The sequence below is a fragment of the Fringilla coelebs genome, assembly GCF_963513975.1.
Source record: "Fringilla coelebs genome assembly, chromosome: 11".
NCBI lineage: Eukaryota > Metazoa > Chordata > Aves > Passeriformes > Fringillidae > Fringilla > Fringilla coelebs.
In genome coordinates, this window is record NC_140037.1 from 14277020 (window position 1) to 14299729 (window position 22710).

At 39.5% G+C, this 22710-nt stretch overlaps 1 protein-coding gene across 2 annotated transcripts in view; it reads left to right on the forward strand.

Moving 5' to 3' along the window:
* TENM1 (teneurin transmembrane protein 1) overlaps positions 1-22710 on the forward strand; it is a gene marked incomplete at both ends in the record, with an annotated part of 224038 nt that overhangs the window by 105200 nt on the left and 96128 nt on the right. For both annotated transcript variants that reach the window (XM_084212897.1, XM_084212898.1), the window contains 4 exons: positions 457-667; positions 3898-3999; positions 5027-5221; positions 8107-8307. In XM_084212897.1, the coding sequence (XP_084069023.1) occupies positions 457-667; positions 3898-3999; positions 5027-5221; positions 8107-8307 (709 nt within the window). The remainder of the gene's footprint in view (positions 1-456; positions 668-3897; positions 4000-5026; positions 5222-8106; positions 8308-22710) is intronic.

The following is a 22710-nucleotide window of genomic DNA, read 5'->3' on the forward strand; positions in this document are numbered from 1 at the left end:
AAAAGTATATTGAGGTTTTGATATGTGATAGTGATATCAAGGGGGTTAAGGATTTAAAACTCTGATAAAGAACTACAGATTTTTAATCTGCTCTTGGCATTTGAAATGAATAGCTGCATAGCACAGGCACTACACCTTGGGAATTTTGGAATTATTCCCATTGAAGAGATGTAATTTTTGGACTGAATCTGCTGTATCTAGTGCAGCAAGCCTGATTTTACCCTGCCATAGCAAACAGCTAGGCCAGTTCTGATGCCACATTTCTGAACTATGATAATGCTTTTTGTATGTAAACTTAAGCCAAATTGACTGGGTTATGCAATTGCTGTCCACATTAGTGAATACTTAGGCAATTCCTCTTAAGATTTCAACTGTTAATTCATGTTTGAAAGAGACATGCAGAGTAGATTCATGAATATTTGCTAGGTGGTTAATTTTTGCTCATTATTATTTCAGTTTGATTTTGTAAAACTGATGGATGGAAAACAGTTAATTAAACAGGAACCAAAAAACTCAGAGGAGCCTCAGCAAGCTCCCAGGAACCTGATCTTGACTTCACTGCAAGAGACAGGTTTCATTGAGTACATGGATCAAGGAGCTTGGCATATGGCATTCTACAATGATGGAAAGAAAGTAGAGCAAGTGTTTGTACTAACTACAGCTATTGGTAAGAAAAATCACTATATAATTATGATTATTACATTGCAAAGAGTTTTTTGATGTATTCCAGTTCCTCTTAAGTATTCTCTTAAATATGTTTTATTTCAGCTTAGTTTAATTAACCTCAGTGGAGCAACATCGTGTTAAGCCAATATTAGACAAATAGCAATATTTGTATATTAAAGATGGATGTTATCAAATTAAGTGTGAAGTTTTCGTCTGTTCAGATTTTTATATGACAGCTTAAATGCTTGAATGATTTCTGGTGTTATCTTTTTCCAAGTAAAAGAGATTATATCTGCACTCTCTACTTATGTGGGCCATAAATCCTACAAAAATTATCCAGGCTTTAAGTCCTTATTTCCAGTATTTTAGTCAGCTGTAATTTAGAAAATCTTTTGTGGATTTGTTTGTGAGTGCTGTTTGATGGATGGATGCTGGTTTTTTATGAAGTTACTCAAATGCACCATTTTGTTTGGAATACAGAGGACAAATGCAGGAGGCAGTGTCCTGGTTGCATGTGAGATTCCTCCTGCCTTTTTAACATGTATAGGTGGGCAGGTGTTTGCAGCTGTAGGTGTTGGAGTGAGCAGTCCTCACATATAGGGCATTTTTGGAACTTAAATTTAGGTGAAGTGTTGTATTTATGACAGTCTCAGTTTGCTGCAAGACTTTAACCACTCTACCCTTTCGTTAACCTGTTCTACCATATGTTGAGCAAGATGTCTTTACTAGTAATGGACGTGCCATCTGCTCTTGAGAGCAAGTGGATGCTATTTTTACTGTGTGGTAAACACCTTGCAGAGCAGGACAGTATGATTCAAATATCCAGATTCTGAAGGACTTGCATTGAAGAAAAAAAAAAATTAGAAATTGAGATAGAGTTGTAGTGACTGGTTCTGGTGTAAAATTTCATATTTGCTCTGTTCAAAAAAGTTGACCTTCTGCAAGAAAATATGCCATTATTCAATTCCATCTGAGTCAAGCAATTTGTGAGGCATCTTTGCAGATGCTCTACAAAGACCATAAAACCTGTCCAAACTCCAGCCCAGCGTCCAAATTCCTGATCCCTTGTTTATTTTTATTGTAAGACAGCAGAGTTTATACAGGATGGTTTAAATAATATTTCATTTATAAGTATAACTTCTACTCCTCCCCTTCCCCCACACCCCCCACCCCAAAAATGAAATTAATTGCCAGACTTTAATTCATGTTGCATGTGGTAAAAAAGTTGTTGTCCATCCCTTCTGTGGCCAACAAGCAGAAGAGACTATGCCAGGGGGAAGCATGTGAGCCACAGTGCAGGCAGGAATCCTTGTGCTTCATCTTCAAAATGCAAGAAGACATTTTTGGGAAAAAGTCTGTTCATGCTGCTGCAAGGATCTACTGCTTGTGCATTTGTGCATTTGGCAACACTGCCAGCTATTGTGATACCTGTTCTTCTCCTAGCTCTCTGTGCATCATAACTTGATTGTTTCTTCTTGTCCACAAAAAAAAAAAAAATCTATATCCTTGAGGCATTCTTCTTATTCTTACTCAGACTGGTCTAGAGGTCATATTTGACTTCTCTGCCAGCAAAGGAATCAACCAGGACCAGAAACCCTGAGAACAAAGGAAGAGCTTGGATGCATCTCTGCCAAATGCTCCTGAGAACCAGCCATGCCCCTCATCAGCATCTGTCAGATTGTATTTCAAGATGCTCCATGCTAGTTATGTACAAAATTGATTTTTACTGAAATTCTGATCAGACTTTTCCAAGGAGGGTAAATTGCATACAAAATGTGACATGCTTCAAGTACTTCTGTTAACTAAATAAAGGGCAGCCCAAACTGGAGACTGCACAGAGGGGGAGTAACTTCTCAAACCATTCATTCTTCACTTCAGATCAGTGTAGGGTTCATTTGCCATGTGATTCTAGAAAAACAGAGAGAAGGCAGGCAAGTGCAGCCATAGAGCAATAGGAGAGTTGATAAGGAACAGTAATACAAAAAATTAGTAATGACCAGCATTTCTATGAAAAAATCTTCCTTCTAAAAATGAGCTGTCTTTTTAACTTCAAAACAGACTTTTGTGTACAGGTTGTGGGTATCTGGTGAACAGATGCATATCAAATGTCTGTTCTTTAGTATAAACTGACAGCCTGAAAAGAATGAATCCATATAACCACAGGAGTTTTCAAGAGGAGCTAATCCTTATCTAAGTGCCCATAATTATGATAAAAATACACTTATAGCAGTTATTTTTATTAATTGTATATCTGATTTTTCTTCTTTCTCCTCAATTATTTTGTGGGAAAGGTGTCAAGTTTCCCATTTTTCTATAGCCAGAGGTACTTCACGACATCTCTTAGTGGATGTGGCCACTGAGAGTCCCAGTTCCTCTGGCTCCAGAGCCTCCCTCCCATCCAGCACCTGCATGGGCTGCAGAGCCCCTCGGTCCTGGAGCTGGTCTAACAGCGACCTACCCCACACAGGATCATCTGAGCTTCAATTTATTTCATATTCTGTATGGAAAATCCATAGAAATCAGTAAATCCACTGCATTCCTGTAGGAAATACATGTGTGAATTGGAGCCAGCTAATCCGTGTACAGATAGGAGCCTGTCCTCAGATGTGTGAGGTTAAGTGGCTTAATATCCAAAGCTGTGAGATAAAACATGGGCAAGTTTAAGATCAGAACTGAAGGTGGGGTTTTTTCCCTTCAAATCTAGTTCTTAGTTCTTTATCACATTGGATTTCATCACTGTACAAAAGATTATTTTTTTGTTTATCTGATTGTATAGAAGTGGAAATCCTGCCCTTCTCCAGGGGATTCAATTCACATGGTTCAAATGAACACAATAGAAGGCAATTTACTCTATAAACAGGTTTCAGACAAATTACTTCAGCAAGAAAAGAAAGTGTTTAAGGTGGACATTTTTCAGCAAATACTCAGGTTCCTGCAGTGCTTTTAATGGTGGTAAATTTTACATGAACACTTACTTTAAAAGCTTTTTGTTGTAATATAAATGATGCACCTGTTATCTCAAAGCTGTCAAGAAAAAAATCTAATAAATATTTGTAAGCTGCTTGAACAGGAGTTTTGTTTTATGCTCCCTATGAATGAAAATGGGTTTTTTACTGCTTCTGCACCTATTTGTATGTTGAGATGTGTCCTGCAGAGTGAGGTGAAGATGCCATTCATTTCAAATTCAACCAATTTATGTTTTTCTTTGTGCACAATTGCCTGAATAAACAGAAATCCTGGATGACTGCTCTACTAATTGCAATGGGAATGGAGAATGTATCTCAGGCCACTGCCACTGCTTCCCAGGATTCCTTGGTCCTGATTGTGCAAAAGGTAATCTCATATTAACTGACCCATGGTGCATGACAGGGATCATGATTATGGTGTGTGACTGCTGGGCTTGCAAAGATTCAAAGTGATTAAAGGAGATTAAATTCCTTTTTCCAGCCAGATGGCAGATACAGTGCAAGCACACATGTGGAAACTTTCTTTATGCTGTACTTGAGTTGACACGGATCAACCACTTCTCCCTCCCTGACTTTCAGATTTAATAGGTTCCTCCAACCACCTTGGCATCCTGTCTGTAATTGTAAAATACATTTTTAAATAGGTGGTTAGCATAGCATAATGTTTTCTGTTACTTAAAAGTGACAAACAGTTTCACTTTGGAGAAAACATAAGTAAATCAAATGCTTCTGTAGTCTTAACTTGAATAGGGTGCAGATAAGAAACCTAAAGCAGCTTAGAGACAGTTTTCCAGCATTAAGGCAAAAAACATGTTAAGTAAGCTTAGTTCTGTTTCAGATATTTCTGTCAGTATTATCTATTATCCACTGCATGTGATGTCCAGAAGTTCTCATGATTTCCCAATGTCTCCTCAAATGTAGGGTTTATTTTCTTAAGACTCAATTGGCTCAGAAATTTATACTGGATTGTAAAAGTAAGCTTCCACATTGCTGGTTTACAGACAGATCAGAAATGGCTGCAATTTCAATGATATTAAGGCTTCTTAGAAGAAAAAAGGCAGGATCTTGCTTCAGTTCACAGGAAATAAATATTAATCTTACTGAAAATCAGGCACCCCTGCAAATTTTCTGCAGAGGCCAATCAAGGGGAGAGTTGGTTTTACCTTCTAAGATATCCCATTTCTGGTCAAAATGAAGGTGTATGAGAGGGGCAGACTGAGCAGACAAGGACATTGTATTACTGCTGCACTGCCTAGTTCAAAGATTTCAGTCTGAACCAAATGAAGGCTTGAGGAGCTGGAGTGGAAAAGCAATTTTACAGAACGATAAATGCAATAAATGTTAATCTATGTAAGTATGTAAATACATTAAAAAGGTCAATCTGCCTTCTTCAGATTCCTGTCCAGTGCTGTGCAGTGGAAATGGAGAATATGAGAAAGGTCACTGTGTGTGTCGAAATGGCTGGAAAGGTCCAGAGTGTGATGTTCCAGAAGAGCAGTGTATCGATCCAACCTGCTTTGGCCATGGCACCTGCATCATGGGTGTCTGCATCTGTGTCCCTGGATACAAAGGAGAGATTTGTGAGGAAGGTTTGTGAAATTTCCTTCTCTATAGTCAGGGGGGTTTGATTTTTGTCTTTAATTTCCACCTGGTTTGAGGTAGGTAAAAACTCACAGGGATGTGATCAGCTTTCTGTGAAGCAGAACTATTTTGCTAAAGACTACCTTTACTGTCTCACAGAAAGTAATGTTAAGATAGAAGTTTCTCAAAGGTAAAGGTATTCAGGTCTTGTTAACAGTCCTGTGAACTGATCACATAAAATTCACATTTTCATTTGAAAAGATGAAATTATTTATTTTTATTGGCCAAAAGCTCAGGGTAAGGCAGTCAGAAGGTCATTTAAACAAAACATGATGTAGTTCTCCAAAGCAATCAGACAACTGCAATCAGCTTTTCCCTTTTTCATTCTGTTGCATCTTAGATTTTTTTGACAATATAAAGCTGACAATATAAAGTTATTTTACCAGAGCATTGTGTAATTCTGTTGTCATATGTTATTTTTACTGGGAGCCTTTGCTCATGGTACTAAACTGCCATCCTTTAAGGCTTGGCTAACAAAAAGTGGGAAATTCTGTGAGAAGAAGGTATTGTGTTTTTGCTGGTTATGGTACTGATGTGTCTCTGCTCTCATCTATAAACAGAAGAAGTTGTTGTTTCCCTCAGCATGTCTGAGATTGCTCATCAGCTTTGACTTTTTTCCCTTGTGCATAGCCTCAGAAAACAGAACTCTTCCTCTTGCTTTCCCTGATTTGATGATTTTTCACTAGTCCCCTTAGCCTGGAGCTCCTGACAGCATACTTTGTGTGTCCTGCTATAGAGATTTTCAGTAATTCTTTTGAGTAGCACACACAGGAGGCTTTTTATGTTGCTTGAATTCTCTAGTCAGAAAAATGTCCAGGATGAATTTGATAGATTTGACATACCTGGAATGGTTTTTAAAGGGAGGATCAAGAGAATGCTTCTGACATAGTCAATTGTTGGTAGTTTCAGAAACCAAGAAAACCCAAATGGGAAAAAGCAAGTAATACACAGATTTCCTCAGTGAGGCCGTGATGCTGAACAAGCCTGTGGCTGGTGAGAGGCTGACTGCTGTTTTTAGTTGCTTTGTTTCTTGCCATAATGAGATCCTGGAAAATGGTTAGGAAAAAAAATGACATAAATGTAATCAGACAGCTATTGAAACTGAGACTGGGAAAACATTCGATTTTTAAAGTAAGAAACTTATTTAAATTATAAAATAAGGTGTAATTATGTAGAAATACTGAAATATGGTGGATGAAACAAACCTGTGTAACCAAGTGTGGTGGGGTTTTATTGTAACAGTGTGTCCTTGATATGACTGTTCAGTTTTTATTGTAAAACATCGCTTGTGTAGTAGTTAGGGAATTCTGTAAGGAATTAAGATTATTTTATTGTATGTAAACAAGATTTAGTCTTATAGCAGTGCTGTTAACAGACACAGCAGCAGATGTACTATCCAGGGAGCACCAGTAACTCCATGTATTCATTGCTATGGGGGGTCCCTTGAATTTGTCCTGCCAGATTATCATTCCTAAAATGGAGTCACTCTATTAATTTTAAAATATCAGCAAAATATAGAGCTGTGTCAGGATGAGGGAAAATTGCTGTGTATTTCTGTCTTGTGCTTAGCAAGATGTGCATTGTCCAGAAACACTGATTCCCTCTCTCAGAATTACTGTGCACAAGCCTGGAAGGCTTAAAAAGGTACAGAATAAATAAATAAAATGTTAAATTGGTGGCAAAGCAGTTCAAAAGATAAAGCTTTACTTCTTTATTTTAGATTGAAAGGTCCTATAAACTGGAGGCTATTCATTTCTATTTCTGAAATACTTAGCCTTTCCTTCCTGGAGCAGAAAACATCTCTTCATTCCTGTAACACAGGATACTGTTTGTAAAGTTACAGTTTAATTATTGAAACAGTACTTGTGCTGATACTTGAGAAATACCTAGCAGAACTTTCACAGTGTCTCTAAGATCAGTCTGAAGCACAATATAACATCAATAGGCTTCTGGCTAATTGTTTCTCATACTCAGAGCCCACAGATCCTTCAGCTCCACAGTCTTCCTGCAGCCTCCAGGGAAGGCTGGCTGCTTCCTGCTTAAAACCTGTCTTGTTAAAGCAGTGCTGGGGCTTTGTGGAAGAATATGCTGCTCATACAGCACTAACCAGCTGATTTAAATTCCTCTACACAGCTCCTGAATTTTTCACTAGGAATAGTTTAATCCAAATTGAGAACAAATTTAGTTCTTTGTTTGCAAATTGTTCATCAGTACATTATGACTTTTATGAAGCTGTTCATTACCTGCAATTGCCCAGCACATATTTTTTATGTGTATGGGAATTTTTTTATTACAGCAAGCATTGAGTCAGAGATTCACTACTCAGTCTTAGTGGATAACCTTTTTTTGTAGCAAATTTTCAGCTATAGAGATAGTTTTTCACAGGAAGGGGAAAGAATAAATCTTTTTTTTCCCAGATGTAAATAAAACACAGTGCACTAATACCCAAATGAAAATACAAAGCACAATTACAGAATTAACTATTAATTGCTCCAGCTGTTTTCCAGCCCTACTACTGAAGTACAGACCTCACCAACTTATAGCAATAGATCTGCCCTGGGAATCTGTGTTTTAAAAATAAGACAAAATCCATGACAAGAGATTCATATGGCCTCTGACAGTCTATGTGCTTGCTTTTTTTCCTTGTTTTTGACTTATCCTTTTGCACAGGTGTTAACAGACTCTTTTTCCCTTGTGTTTGTTAACATTTTTTCTGTTGGGTATTTGCACAAAAAAGCCATCAAATTAATCTAAATCTGTGATGTATTTCACTGCTAAGTTACGGTAAAGGTGTGAGTTTTGTGCTCTAAGTTGTGTGTTCCCTGCTTTCCAGAGGACTGCCTGGATCCCATGTGCTCTGGGCACGGCGTGTGCGTGCAGGGGGAATGTCACTGCTCCACGGGCTGGGGCGGGGTCAACTGTGAGACTGCCCTGCCCGTGTGCCAGGAGCAGTGCTCGGGCCATGGCACCTTCCTGCTGGACACAGGACTCTGCAGCTGTGAGCCACAGTGGACAGGACCAGACTGCTCCACAGGTATGATGGGTGCTCGGCTTTGTCAGCATTGCCTGCGCGTGCTGCTGCAGGCGTCACAGAAAGTAGTTGCTGTTGCTGTGCTAATAGGAATTTAAAAAACAAGATAGGGGTGAACCACGAGTACTGCATGGCATTTCATGGGCTTGTCAGCAACTGGCTTTCAGTTGCCAAGGAAAGGGAATGTGTTTTCTCTGTGACAAGAATGTTTCATCTGGCGGCGTGACGCTGAGAGCAGTAGTCCTGCAAGAGGGCAGATGCCTGCTGGCATGCACTGGGGGCAGATGTGGCTCTCACCTGAGCTGCTGAGCACCTGTCAGGCTCATGCAATCAGGGAATCCACAGTTCCAAGAGAGATTGGGAAGATGTTAAAAAAAAAAAAAATTGCAAATACAATGACTGATGAGTAAGCTCTGTCAAGAAAAAAATCTTTAAACAAGAAAGACCATAATTTTCTCATGCTGGGATAAAAACTCTCTTCCTCCTCAGAGGACCATCAAGGTTTGATCCCCCTTAACTAGATTAAGAGTTGAAATAGATTTCCTACGTGCTTTATACATTTACATTTCGTTTTCTTGAAATAAATGCACTCTGCACATCTTGCTCTGTAATGGAGCATGTCGTTACCAATGTATGTACCACTATTTTCTCCCCTAGAGAGCCCACAGAGCCAGAATCTCAGATGATAAGTAGCACATCCCAGTAGAGAATAGATGCAAGTGACAGATCTGCTGAATGCTGTGGAATACAGCCAGTGGTCCAAGTCACCAATTTTTCTTAGCAATCATCATTCAGAAGAGCACTTGGAACAGTATAAATTTCTGCACAGATCTTCAAAGTGTGTGATTATGGTTTTTAAGTAGGGACTTATAAAATGCTCCTCTACATGATGAATTTTTAAGCAACAAAATATTGACCTGCTAATAATTTTCAGTGTTTGTTACAAGGACCTTGCATTCATTCTACACTCCAAAATTAATGCATGCAATTTCAGTCTGACACTGTCAGATATGGCACCTACTTTGATAAGAATTGACTTTTCATTGGTTTTCAGCAAAAGCCTAGTTGCTTGCATTTTTATCCTGTATTTTATTATATATTAAAAATACTCTCTGAAGGCCCAGCATTATAGTAGTATTTCCATTAATGAAGCAAATAATTAAGAGAGGTGTTAGCTATATGCTAATTTTTTACTCAAAAATATTGCAAACTAATTCGGTTTTAATACAATGTTATTGTAGCTCGAAAAGCAATCTTAGTCTCAGATGGGTCTGTTGTGTCAGCTGCATGGGGCAGTTAGATATTGAGTGAGGAATCAAAAGGCTAATAAATAACCTCCAATGCTGTTTTGAACATTTTTAGAAGGGAGCCTCTTTACCTCCATCAGTAGAGGAATACCTCTCTCCACCCCTAGTGTATCCTGAGTTATCAAAGGATATAATTCCTTGTGATAAGGATCCCAAGCCTGCAGTCATTATTCAAGTAACATGGTTGATTCTTCCATTCCTACTGGCCTGGGCAGATGTTGCTTGCTGCCTTTACCTGTGGTGTGGTCCATGTTGAAATACACAGAGATCCAGCATCTTCTTCTACAGGAACTTTATTTTTCTGGTTGTTTTACTTGCTGTACCTTGAACAGTCATCTGTCCTGCTTTCTGCGGTGTTCTTTGGACTGTGCAAGGATTAAGGGGAGTTAGATCCATTTTGCCTGAAGAGAGGCACAGGCATCAGGGTCAAGCTAAGCTGATCTCAGGCAGAGATCCACAGGCTTCTCTGAGAAGAGCTGTCTTTCACCATTTTGATTCTCAAAGTGTTTCCAAGACAAAAAGAAACAGCAGCAGCTCTGCTACAGCTCTGCCTTGTCCAAGGTGTTCCCATCAGTAACATCAACCATAGAGCAAACAGGTCAACTTCAAGCATTGGAATGGCTTTAGCTCATGCTAAAAAAAAGAAAATGTAATTTCATCTCTCTAATAATTAGCCTGTGAAAAAACAAATGTTTCTCTGATATAAAGCAGTGCAAATTAAAAATCCATGATAATGCTCACAACACAAATGAACACATTCTGGTTTGGAATTAATTCGTTGCTATCTTGTTTATCACTTTGCCCATTTAATTTTAGGGTTTTTTCCTAGTTTGGTCATCCTTTAGAAGTCACACCAAAGTGCTTGAAGACATTGAGCCATTACCAGTTTAGCCATCTGACAGTAGATGTGCCCAAGAGAAATGCACAAGAGACTGAGTTCTGTTTCTCATTTAGTCTTCCCCTGCCTCTACGAGATGTGGAGAACAGAAATTTCATACTTTGTTCCAAGTCAGACTGATTATGTAATATGTTTTGTGAAAATCACCTGTACTGTTAAAGATCCTCCTTGAAATATTTCAGAGTCTCAGCAGCTTTACACCATGCTGAACCCTGTTGTGTGAAAATCCATTATCAGTTAGACCTTCAGCACACATCTCAGCTGACCTGGGCAGTAGGGGTGCGATCTACTGATAAATGACACGGTCAGTAGGGTGGAAGACTGATATTACACTATTTTAATATCACCAGGACTTCAGTATAGTCATCTTTCTACTTACTGTCTATGGGTCTTTGTTGCTTTATTTATAGGCTGTCACCCAAAATGCCTTGATGTTAATGAGTCATCTCCCCTTGAGGTGTCTTGGCAGTGCTTTTCAGAAAGAGAAAATCAAACTCCTGAGTACTGACTGCTCCTGTCAGGTAGAAGGCAAGCTCTGGCTAATTGAAGGTGCAGCATCAACTGAACAAAAAAGCTCATCTTCTGTTCTCAGATTGACACCTTTAACATGTAGCCTTGAGATTAAGGGAGAGAAATCAAGAGAAAATGGATGACAGAGTTGTTCAGGGGGGCAGAGCCTTGCATAAATCAGTGTGACTGCAGTGATACCAACAGTGCAGTCCCAGTGTGTTTTAGGTGAGAATCCAGCCCTGAGTCACTAATTAATTGCAGCACTGTTCCTAAAATATTATAGACTGAGAAATCTGTGACAAAGCTGATGCCTCTGACATCCTGTCCTGCATTAATTTCCTTAGACTCTATTCAAAGTAGGCCAATTTCTGTCCCCTTACTCCAGGACATTTGTCATAATTCTGCTGAATCCATTTATATCACTGAAGCAACCTAATTATGATTGGGAAAAGAATACTGGCTGGTCTTACTCACAAAAACATTCATCCTAAAATGATTATATGGAGATGGTATATATTTAGCATATCTATTTTTGGTTAAGCTCTCCTAGCAAGATTGGTGGTAATTTTACAAAGGGTAAAAATGAATCAGCAGCCTCTTCCTTCGAGATCTTGTGAAGCAAAAAACGTCTTTAAAACTGAAGTGCTTTGAAAAATGCAAAATGTTGTAATTGTTGTAAATTGATATGTGCAGAGTGGAGTAATTTAAAAATCATTAGAAGTCTGCATTTTTTACAGTAAAGTACTTCAAAAAGAAATTAAGGCATAATACAGTATATTAATATAGTTCAAGACATCTCAAATAGGTTTCAAAATTAAACATCAAAAACTGCAGCTTGAAAAAATAATTAGGTGAACCCATTTCATCGTAATCAGAAACTCTTCAGGTTCAGGGAATTGCAGTGTGTGGGTGTCAGTCATTCTCATTTCCAAGGACAAGGATGTTCACTACAAAGAGCTTGCAGTAGTGAAAATAGCCTTGAAATTTCCTCAGTACGTGATGTAATGTCGTGCATTTTCTGTAGACTGCTTAGTTGCACATTGGTGCTGCCACTCTGCTCCCTATTTTAGACAAATCTCAAGAACTTTTTAATTATATTGGAAACGTCCTTCGCTGTTTTGTTCTTTAGAAATGATGGACTTGCTTAATTTCATCTAACTGTCCTCTTTCTGTAATTTGTGAGGAGCTTTGCCTGTTACTGCTCTGCTAATTAAAAGGATGATTGAAGTTCCCCTGCTGTATACATTGTCTGACATTGTAGAAAGACTCTTCTCTACTACTGTGCATTTCATTGAAGGGAAAAAACAATGTGTGACTGGTTTGATTTGTATCTCCTGTAGAGTTGCAAGAGTTCGCAAAAATGTATCTGGTGAGCAAGGTTTTTATTAAAGACATACCAGTTAAAGATTGGAACATTTAATATGCGTTGCTGCAGAATTTAAAACATGAGAAATTTAAAGCAGTGAAGAAGCACTCTAATAAAAATTAATTATCCTTTATGTTTAAATCAGTCCACAGGGAACCAAAAATACCTGATGTAGTAATTTATTGATTTAAGAAATAGGATAAGTCAAGGGTATGAGATACACAATGAGGAAACATGGGGTGTTTTTCAACTGCTTGCTGCTTATTTTGCAGATATGCCAAAAATAATGGTCCTTTCCTTTCCTTTTTCTTCCTTAAAATCAAGATTCTTAATCTATTGCTGTCTGCACCTCATTCAGCAATTATTGGAAATATTCCTCATTCCAATGTAAATGCAATTTAGTTAAGTCAGCTTTTGCAAATCCTAGTCTAATCCACAGGGTGGAATCCACAGACCCAGTTTTGGATGCTTCTATCTCAGCAACTCCTGGCTTACCCAGGAGGGAGATGCCCTCATTGCTCTGGTGATGGCAAAGTGGCTCTGTTTACCCTCCCCTCTGGGTAGCTGACATGGCAGTGTGCCTCTCCAGGGAGCCCATCCTGCCAGGAATGGGTGCTAGGCCAATGTGCTTTGTGCTCAGCCAGCCCCAGGGCAGTGATGCTCCTCAGCATCCTTTGGCTACCCTGGTGCAAGGTCCTGCAGATTGCAAAACGAGCTCCTGACATAAAGCTGCTGTCATTATCTAGTAGCAAAACCTGGTGAGTAAGTGGGATTTCAGTAGCAACTCAGGTGCTGGAGTGGTTCAAGGACCTTTGGATTAGATAGGGTAAGCAAGGGTTTAAGGGTGTATATTTATAGTTGAATGCCTGCATCCCTCTTTTACATCTCAGCCTTATCACCTACCCAGAACTCCATGTACTGAACAGGGGTTAAGAACCATGCTGAAATGACTGACAGGATACAGGATGGAAAGGTCTTTCATGAACAGTCTGTTTAAGAAAATGTCAAGATGGATATTCTGACTTTGGAAGGCTTGTACTCCACAATAACCCTTTGTAAAAGAGGACTGAAGTAGAGGAGCTGTGGGAGGGTTCTGCTGCTGGATGCTGCAGTGGAGGGGGAAAAGTAGCCCATAGGAACAGCAGAACAGGAATGACATAGGAAATCTTCCACTTTCAATTTGCTAAGCTGAATCCAAAGATGAAACTCTCACAAATTATCCATACCACCATGGTTTAAAGGAGGGCTCTTGTGTTTGAGTGACCTTCTGTTTCCTCACAGCTGAAAAAGCACAAATGGGAATTGTAAGAGCAAGGGTACAAAAGAGCAATAGAACTAGAGGTTGTGTCCTTCGGTGAATTTGGAGCAACTATTGTGCAAAATGTGCTGCATCAGTCCCTAAAAGGCAGATATTTATAATATTTTTTTGTTGTCATGGTAGGTGTTGTACAAAAATAGCTATCATTTCAACATATTTATGCAGCAGAGTCTGTGAATTTTAACTTCTTCTGAAAATAGGCAATTGCTATTGGTAGAAGTCAAACCCATGAGAAGTACCCTACATAATGCATTTCTAAGGGTTTTGGTTGTGTGTATTGCTGCAAGGGTAATATCTGTAGACATGGAAGGATTTCCTAGTCACTGCCCTCCTTAAGGACATTTGCTTAAATATGTTTAAATAAAATTAAATTTATAGTAATTATCCAACAATATTTTAATGGCAATGGGGAAAAAACTCCTTGTGTATTGTAGCTACGGTGTACATTCAGGTATGTCATTCTTCAGTCTAGGAAACCTTGGCTATTTTATAAACAGATTGTTAAAATAGTGTCTATCACCTTAGGGTCCAAAATCATTTTCTGATGGAGTGCAGAGAGCTGATTGTTCATATGACACGTGATTGTTAACTCCTGCTCTGGTCCCCCATATGCTGAATTCAGAAATGCCCTGAAGAAGGGTGGCCAGCCTGGTGGTGCCTCTGCCAGCTCTGAGGAGCTGGTACCAGGCTCCGCAGAAAAAATGCAAGTCATGAGCTGCCCCTTTGGTTTGGCAGCCGTGGGGCAGAGAGCAGCTGCCAGATGCAGCAATTTCTGTTTGTGCTGCTGACACAGAGGAAGTCATGGTTTATTTACTGGGAGCTGCTTTGTGTCTGCACTCACCTGCCCGGGCTCAGCTGGGAGCACGGGGACGTGTGTGGCTGGACACAGTGTTTGTTCGTGGGCAGGTGCTGAGTGCAGTGGAACTTGTGCTAATTGAGGTTTTGTGCACTCCTTGGTTTTGTGCACGAGCTTGTTAGGCCTCGCTGCTGAGTTTGTCCAAGGAATTGTTTATTTGTGCTAAATGGGAGGAAGCAAGGCCAGCTTCTTCATCTGTTTTTGCCTGTGAACCTGACATGTTCCTAGAAGCTAGTAATGACTTTTGGTTTCTCACAATAGTTTTTCCTGTAATACAGATTGATTGTTGGGAACACACAGAGCCTTATTTTAGTCGATTCACTCTTTCATTGAATCATAGAATGACTTGGGTTTAAAGACACTCTCCAACTTCCCTGCTGTGAACATCTTCCACTAGACCAGGTTGCTCAGAGCCACATCCAACCTGATCAGCACTAAACACTGAACTCTTCCAGGGATGAGGCACTCATGCTTCTCTGGACAACCTGTGTCTGTGACTCACCACCCCCAGAGTTAAGAATTTGGTTCTAATCCTAATCTAAACCTACTCTCTTGCCATTTAAAGCCCTGTGTCCTATCACTACAGGCCTTTGTCCGCTGTTCCTCTCTCTCCTCTTTGCTCCCTTCAGGTACTGGGAGGCCACAGTTAGGTCACCCTGAAGCTTCTCTTTTCCAAGGTTAACATGATTTCTATCTGTCCATGTTGACTGGCTCTTCAGTAAAAAAAATTTAGCTCTTTCAAAATAGGATAGGTAAAATACATCTTCATTACTGAAGGCAGCAAGCACATCCAACATTCAGAGCCCAGACCAGCAAAATTTTTGGGAGTGGACCAATATCCAAGTGTCATCCTGTCAGTCAGTGAATTAAAGATGGTGCCTGCAAATAATGCTTAAATAAATCATTACTTCTTTACTGGATATCACTAATCAAACATAGTAATTAAATAATTGTGGAAAGCTTTATATTCTGGGCAGAGCCTGAATCAGTGTTAACAATCATCCTTCTGTGTACCACAGAAGATTTATTGCTTATACAGACATATCCTGATCCCCTCAGACAATCTGGTGAACTTTTGCTGAAAATAGATGTCTCAAAACCTTTCTTTTCTTTTGATGCTGTATTAGTTCAGGTTGTACCTGTGAGACAGCTCTGTTGTATGAACCTACTGAGCCATCTCTTTGCCTATTTCCCTTTTCCCCACAAAGGCATGGTTGTTCTCCATGTTCCTCATGGTTTTCACAGGCCTCATGCCTTCCCTGAATCTTGTGGTCTGTCACTTGCTCAACAGGTTTCCCATTTTTCCTGCACAACTGGCTTTTCAGTCCGAGGAGCTGTGAATTGCATTTCCCCTCTGTGAGTGAGCACAAAGGCATTGCTTTCATCTCGCTCATTACAGCTCATGACAGATTGTTCTGGACTGCTTTCATAGCAGCTTCCTGATCAAAACTAAATATCCAACCAGGTAGACGTTGCACAGCGCTTCCTCTTGTGGTTCTTGGGGTGTTGCAGAGGATTTCAGAACTTGTTAGTCAGAGTAGAAGTCTCCAGTGATGATTGACATCTCACCGCTGTGCTACAAGTACAACTTGAAATGAAACAGTGAAGACAAATTATAAAACAGGACCAAACTTGACAAGGAAACTCCACATTTACTTGGGCAACAATATTTTAAAAATGTCCTGGTCAGATTTCTTTGTGCTTCTCCTTGCCCTTGTGTCAGTCTAATCTTCCTTGCTATTAAGTTATACTTCTGCTCATTTATTTTAAATGTTGCCCACACTGGCCTCATCCAGCCTGCCAACCTGTACCATCTCTAAAAAAGAGACAGGTTCTGCAGCTAAAGTCTCTTGTGTGGCAAGCCCAGCATAGTTGTGTTCTCCTTTACACCAATGCTGTGGCTGGGTAAACAGAGATGTTCCCAGTGCCAAATGAGGAATCCTTTTCAGTGGTATCAATTTTCAGTGTTCTGGCTGCCTGAAATGAAATATCTCTTAGTATGTTTACCATTACCAGTCCAGCTTCTTCAGGCTGTATTGATTAAATTTTTGTACTGTAAAAATACCATTTTGAACCCCAGCAAAATCGATATAGAGTGAGGTTTTATATATATATAAATTGGATTTGGATCAGGAAGAAAATCTTCATCAGATGAAAAATAAAGCTAGGTGAAAAAAGTGTGATAAAAGATCTCAGAAGAGGAAAAAGTTGCTCTGTCATTTCCCCAGCCTCTGTTGTATTTGCCCTCTAGACCTTTCTGTCTGTCCACTGATTACTCTTCCACACAAATAAATTTTCAAGCAAATTGAGGCTTCCAGTTTCAAAAAGATGCTTGTAAATAGATGTAGCATTATCAGAAACTACCTTAAAGGGGTTTTAAAATGCAATTGCATTCATATATTTTGTGATACATGGTAGTGCTAATGGCAATCCTCCTACTGGATGCCAGAAGAGTATTAGAGTTAAGAGTTTACAGAGTACCTAATGCATCAAGAATAAGTTCAATGAGATGATGGTAGGATTATTTCCAGAAACCAGTTAAAACCACCACTTTATGGATAGTGAAACATTGTGAGTAACAGTGAGGATATGGCATTTTAGTTCCAGTGGGTTTATTTTATATGTTGTGGCCTGTGGTAAGAAGATAAGAAAGGTAGTTAGGTAACTGCAGGACACCAGAAAGGTTTTCTACATAGAACTTACAGTAGGAAAGTTTAAAATGAAGTAATGTTTGGAGAATGAAGACATTTTGCCTTTGGTAGATAGAGTTGGTAGTTGTGCAATAATCATGTCTGACTTATCCCAAATAATAGTCAGGGCTGTGTGAAGTTTAGATCCCCCCCATTTATTTTCTGAATTTACTGGCTATTCAGAAGTTACTTTCTGCAATTCTTGTCTCTCTGAGGAAGATCCAACCTCCTGAAATGCCTCTTTGCCTCCTGGTAGACCAGCTCCTGAGATGATACTGAGCAAACCATAAAGAGTGCCTGGGCCAGTCCTTTACTCAGATTCCAGCTGTGCTGCTTTGATTTTTTTTATATGCTAGTGAGACCACACAAAAGCTTGTTTTCTGGAGTCACTAATTCATTTCATAACAAAACCCAACGATCTACTGAAGAGAAAATAGAAGCAGGTTATCAGTCATGTAATCATGCAGGAAAGAGGGTACTTAAAATGAATTTAAGTATTAGAAGACATCAAGAAGACACAAGAAAAAAATGGTATTTGAGGAGGCTAAGGCAGGTCCATGTTTGTGTAATTCATGGAAAACTGTAAGTAGCTGGAATATGTTATGAACCTCCCTAACATCGTTCAGAGCCAGAAATGAGGGCAGATGCAATTTGGAGTTGGACTTGCTTTCTCCTCAAGATTTTTTTCAAATAATTCTTCTTTGGCTTAACAGATTTATATGCATGCTACAGTCTTGCTGCATGACTGTGTCAGAAAGGATAAATATCAATAGCTGAATAAATTTAAGCATTCTAGTCTGATAACAGACTGTAATAGAAAAGTATTTCAGACAAATGTTTCAGGTCAGGTGAGATGAATCTCACTCTTTGAGTCTTTTGTTGGGATGGGCCACCATGTTCCACTTTGGGCAAGGACAGAATCTTTGGAAATGACTGTGAAAATTATTTTGGCAAGATATATGATAATAAATTCAATGCAATAGTTTTGCAGAAAAAGTTGCTTTGAATTTATTCACACAACTGTAGCACATTGTTGTGGTATTGTGAGGTGACCTTTAATATATTTCAGTGTCAGATATTTGCATGCAATGCATGAAGAGAAGGATAAGGAGAGTTACAGCAAGAGAAACTCAGATTGAGAAAATATTTGTGGAGATGGTCTGATAGTGGTATGAATTGCCTGTCATAGAATAGTCCTGCTCTCTGTTGCTGGGAGCTTTTCAGGGATGCCAGGTATGATTTAATTTGGAACAATAATAGATGATCCTGTGAAGTCTTTTGCAGCTCTATTCTTTATAAATTTATGTTAAAATAGATCAGTCATTTGGGACAATCATTGTATTGATTTATTTCTGATGGTACTAAATTTCACATTAAGTTCTCTGGCAAGTTCCCATCACATGTTCCTCAGTGGTGTGGAGGGTAGGGAAGAGATGGGCAATGCACCATTGCTGCCTCTCCACACAGGAACCTGATTTCAGTTTTCCAAAGGGAACATGTTCACAAAACCTGGCAGCTGACAGAGGAAGACTTCAGCATTAATGTTTTGAAGAAATTTGCAAATCCCTTTGATTTCTATCTCCAGCTTGAAGAGCCAGCCCCACTGGACACTGGCATGACCCCTGTAGTACTGCTGTACCCCTAAAAAAGCCATCCCTTGCTTGATCACAGGTAACAGAATGGTTTGGGTTAGAAAGGATCTTAAAGATGATCCAATTCCAACTCCCCTGCCATGGGCAAGGGCATCTTCTGCAAGACCAGGGTGCTCCAAGGCCCATCCAGCCTGGCCTTGAACACTTCCAGGGATGGTTTATTGGCATAGGTGCGGCTGACTAAGAATGTAAAAAATTACACACCTAACTAACGTTCTGTGGCACTGCTGGAAAAGCCAAGATCAGGTGCAGTTAACATCCAGATTGCCAAAGAAGTTTATGTGAATTGGGAAAATAAGATAAGCTGTACCATAAAAATAACATCTCTTCTAGTACAGATCTGTACAACTTGATGTCTGCATGAAAGCTCTACTCTGCACTCCTAGGTAACCTTCTTTAAGGGGAACAAATTTCCATTAGGTTCTAAAGAAAAAAATAAAAGAAGCTCAAATGCTTCTGAAACTTCTAAAACTTTACATTTTTGAACTTTCTTGTGGTGTAAAAAATTATATTAATAAAATCAGTTGCTGAAAATAAAAGCCAGAACAGTGTTGTCTCCAGGACACAGCAGGAAGGTAATTTAAAAAGTTCAGGAACATTGTTGAAATTATCATGCAAACTTATTAAATGCAATGTATATTTAAATTGAAAAAACTTCTTTATTAGGGCTAGATAGGTGATTTTTTTTGCTGCCTCCAGCAGTTAAGCTTATTGGGTGAAAGTCAGGGTAGATTAATTTCTAATCTTCATGGAAAACCACTTATTAAAAAATGGATAGCAAAATTATTAATATAGTACTGAAAGTTTAGACCATCTGTAGAACAAGACTCACCACTGAACAAAAGTATAATGAGTGTTTCGTAGTATTTGGCCACTTTTGTTTACATTTAGTTTTGTATTCTTAGCATGATTTTCTAGGAGTTATTTCTGACACATGTTGAATTAACATTAAAATCTTCCCTATCATTACAAATTATAAAATATTTAGCTTTAATTTCCCTTTTCATAACACATAAGTAGGAACTTATTATAAAACACATTTGAAAGAACTCATTGTTGACTTAGGTAATTAAAATGAAGAGTGGAGTGAATTTTTAATGCTTTTTAGATTAGCTCAGGAATGATCAGCTATTTGTCTCCTCCTCAAGAATATGTACAAATAATGGTTCACAGCTCACATTTGCCTTTTTCCAAGAAATTAATGAGCATTCAGAATTAAGGACATGTCAGTAAAAATTCTAGACTGAATTGAACATTTTTTAAGTCTCTTCTTCATTAATTGGTGTGAGTCTGAGGGCTTGGAATTTTAGATTTGATGCAAACTGTATTTGATGAAAGTCTGAGGGAAGCTGCTGGGGTCAGCTGAGGCCATCCCCTGGCACTCTGCCAGCACGATGCTCACAGTGACTCTGCATGGCTGGGCTTTTTTCAAAACCAAAATTTACTTTCCAGGCCTACATTTAGAGAACCTTGTTTGGATTTCAGAGTGTACAGCTACAAAAAACGGCACAGGGCCATGAATTACTGTGAATTTGGGTCTCCTGGGAACACTGGAAATTCCCATGGGCTGAGGAGTGGGTCTCAGCCACAGCCCAGCCTGGGTGCAAGGTCTGCCCAGAGCTCAGGCAGGCAGGTGTGGGTCCCACTAAACTGTGACACAGAGCAGTGGCAGGGAAGAGATGGGTTTGTGTAAGCCTAAACACCAGCAGGTCAAGGAGCTAAGGCATTGTGAGCGTGGCACTGTACATGGTAAGAATGAATGGCAACTAATGGAACAGCACAAGTAAAGGCTTGTGATGTAATATCCCTGAATCAACTAATCCAAGCTGTTTCTCTTGTCACCTGCCTCCCTTGTTACCTTACAGAAGTCATCTCTTTGCTCTTGTCCTTTGCAGTCAGATGATGGCACAGCTTGTGGCTCCTCAGCAGGACAGTCTCTGTCCAGGCTGGGATTTGCATCTCCTCCCTCATCCTGCCTGTATGGATGCTTTGATCTCTCCTTGGGCTGATTTAGCTCAGCTAGCTGTCAGGTATTAACCCAGGAAAATAAACTGAATAATTATCTGACAGTTCCATGATCTGAATCATCTCACCAGTTTCCCATGCTAAGTGCTAGGCAGGGATCACAGAGCCACGAGAGGGATGGAGAGGAGGAGGAGGAGGAGGAGGAATGGAATAGCTGTTTCAGTCAGAGAAGACATTTTTGGCTGTCTCAGCTGCTTGCACTGACCCACAGCTCAAAGCCCTTCCCCACTGTGCTGGCCCTGCTGCATTTTGTGGTGCTTCTGTGTCCTCTAGGACCAACTGCTTTGAAAGGAGGAAGATGCTCCAGTGAGCTGAACAGTTGTATGACTTGCTGTCCCTCTTCACTTCTGTGTGAGTTTTTGCCCAATCAGCTTTATTTGAAGCTATTTACCTAGTTAAAGTTACTGTATAATTTCCCATTGCAGTTGGTCCCTGAGCCCTCTCTGGAGTATCTCATTTTGTCCAGTCTCTCCATACAAACACAAATGCTAATGTCACTCCCTGTTACACAAAGATTTCTGGGCTTGTTTATCTGCAGGAGGAGTTGAGAAATAATTTTGCATTTAAAAGCAGGACAACCTGAACTGATAATCCTTTTTTTGATCTTAGTTGTTTGAGTTAGCTGTGGATTAAAGCTGCATGTTCTACCACAGCATTAATAGGATGACATTAGGCTTGATTTCCCTCGCTTTGCATGAGAAGTCTGTGGAGAATCTTGGATTTGCTTGGCAGAAGAATACATTATCATGGTAAACAGCACTTCTGAAGGCTTATGAAATCACCAAAAAGAATGCAAGTCTCAAGGTTGCCTCAGTGATGACAAAGTGTGAATTGGCTGAACTGTAGGTCAGCTAGAGTAGCTGAGGAAAGCGTCTGGTCAGAACTAAGAAACATCTGGTGCTTACAAAATTTGGTTTGGTTTTCATTAAAGAACATTTGCCCTCATATTGGGGGAAAAAATCATTTTTAGAAGGAAGTGCAGTAGTTAGGTAAGTTAATTTCAAGTATGATCTTGTGTTGGAAAATAGAACAAAAAAAAAAAAGTAGCCTTATGAGTGAAGACTGTATGTACTGACCTAGGAAATTTTTTTTATAAGATAGTTAATCTAGTATCTCCACTTCATTAAAGATTAGGACCTTAAGTTGTGTTTAAACATTTTATTCCATGTGTAGGGAAAACAGTTGAAAACTTCCTAGCACTTTAAGGTCTCTTTAATTTTTTGGTTTTAAAAGGGAAGTGTGTGCAAGATCTATCCCTGTCCCTGTGGTAGGAATGTGCCTGCATTGCCTTCAGCTCCATGCTGTTATTTCTTTTGTTTGGAAGATGAGTTTGTCATGATTGGATTCTGTGGGGTAGACAGGCAGGGGGTGCAGCCATGCCTGCCATGTGTGGGAATGTGTTCAAGGTTTTCCACAGCTGGTTCTTGGGTCTGTTTACAGACAGAGAATTGGCAGGAGCTGCTAGCACTGCTGACAGGGTCAGAAGCTCTATGTATTGCTTTGTTTCCCCACTAAAGTATTCCAATGCCTAGTGTTTCCTGAAGTTTTGGAATCAGTTGAACCAAGCCAGTCCCAAATCTGGAAGAGTCTCTGTGTAGGATGTCAATCCAGAGGGTCAAAATGGCCATCAGTTCCTCTTACCTCAGGATATTGTCAACTACACAATACTTCCTAATATCCTCTTAACAATCTTTTCCACTTGAAGTAAAATATCAAAAGCAATAATTATAGTGAACTAGAGGGAGATCAGGGGAGATCAAACACATCCCTTTAGCAGCCTAAAT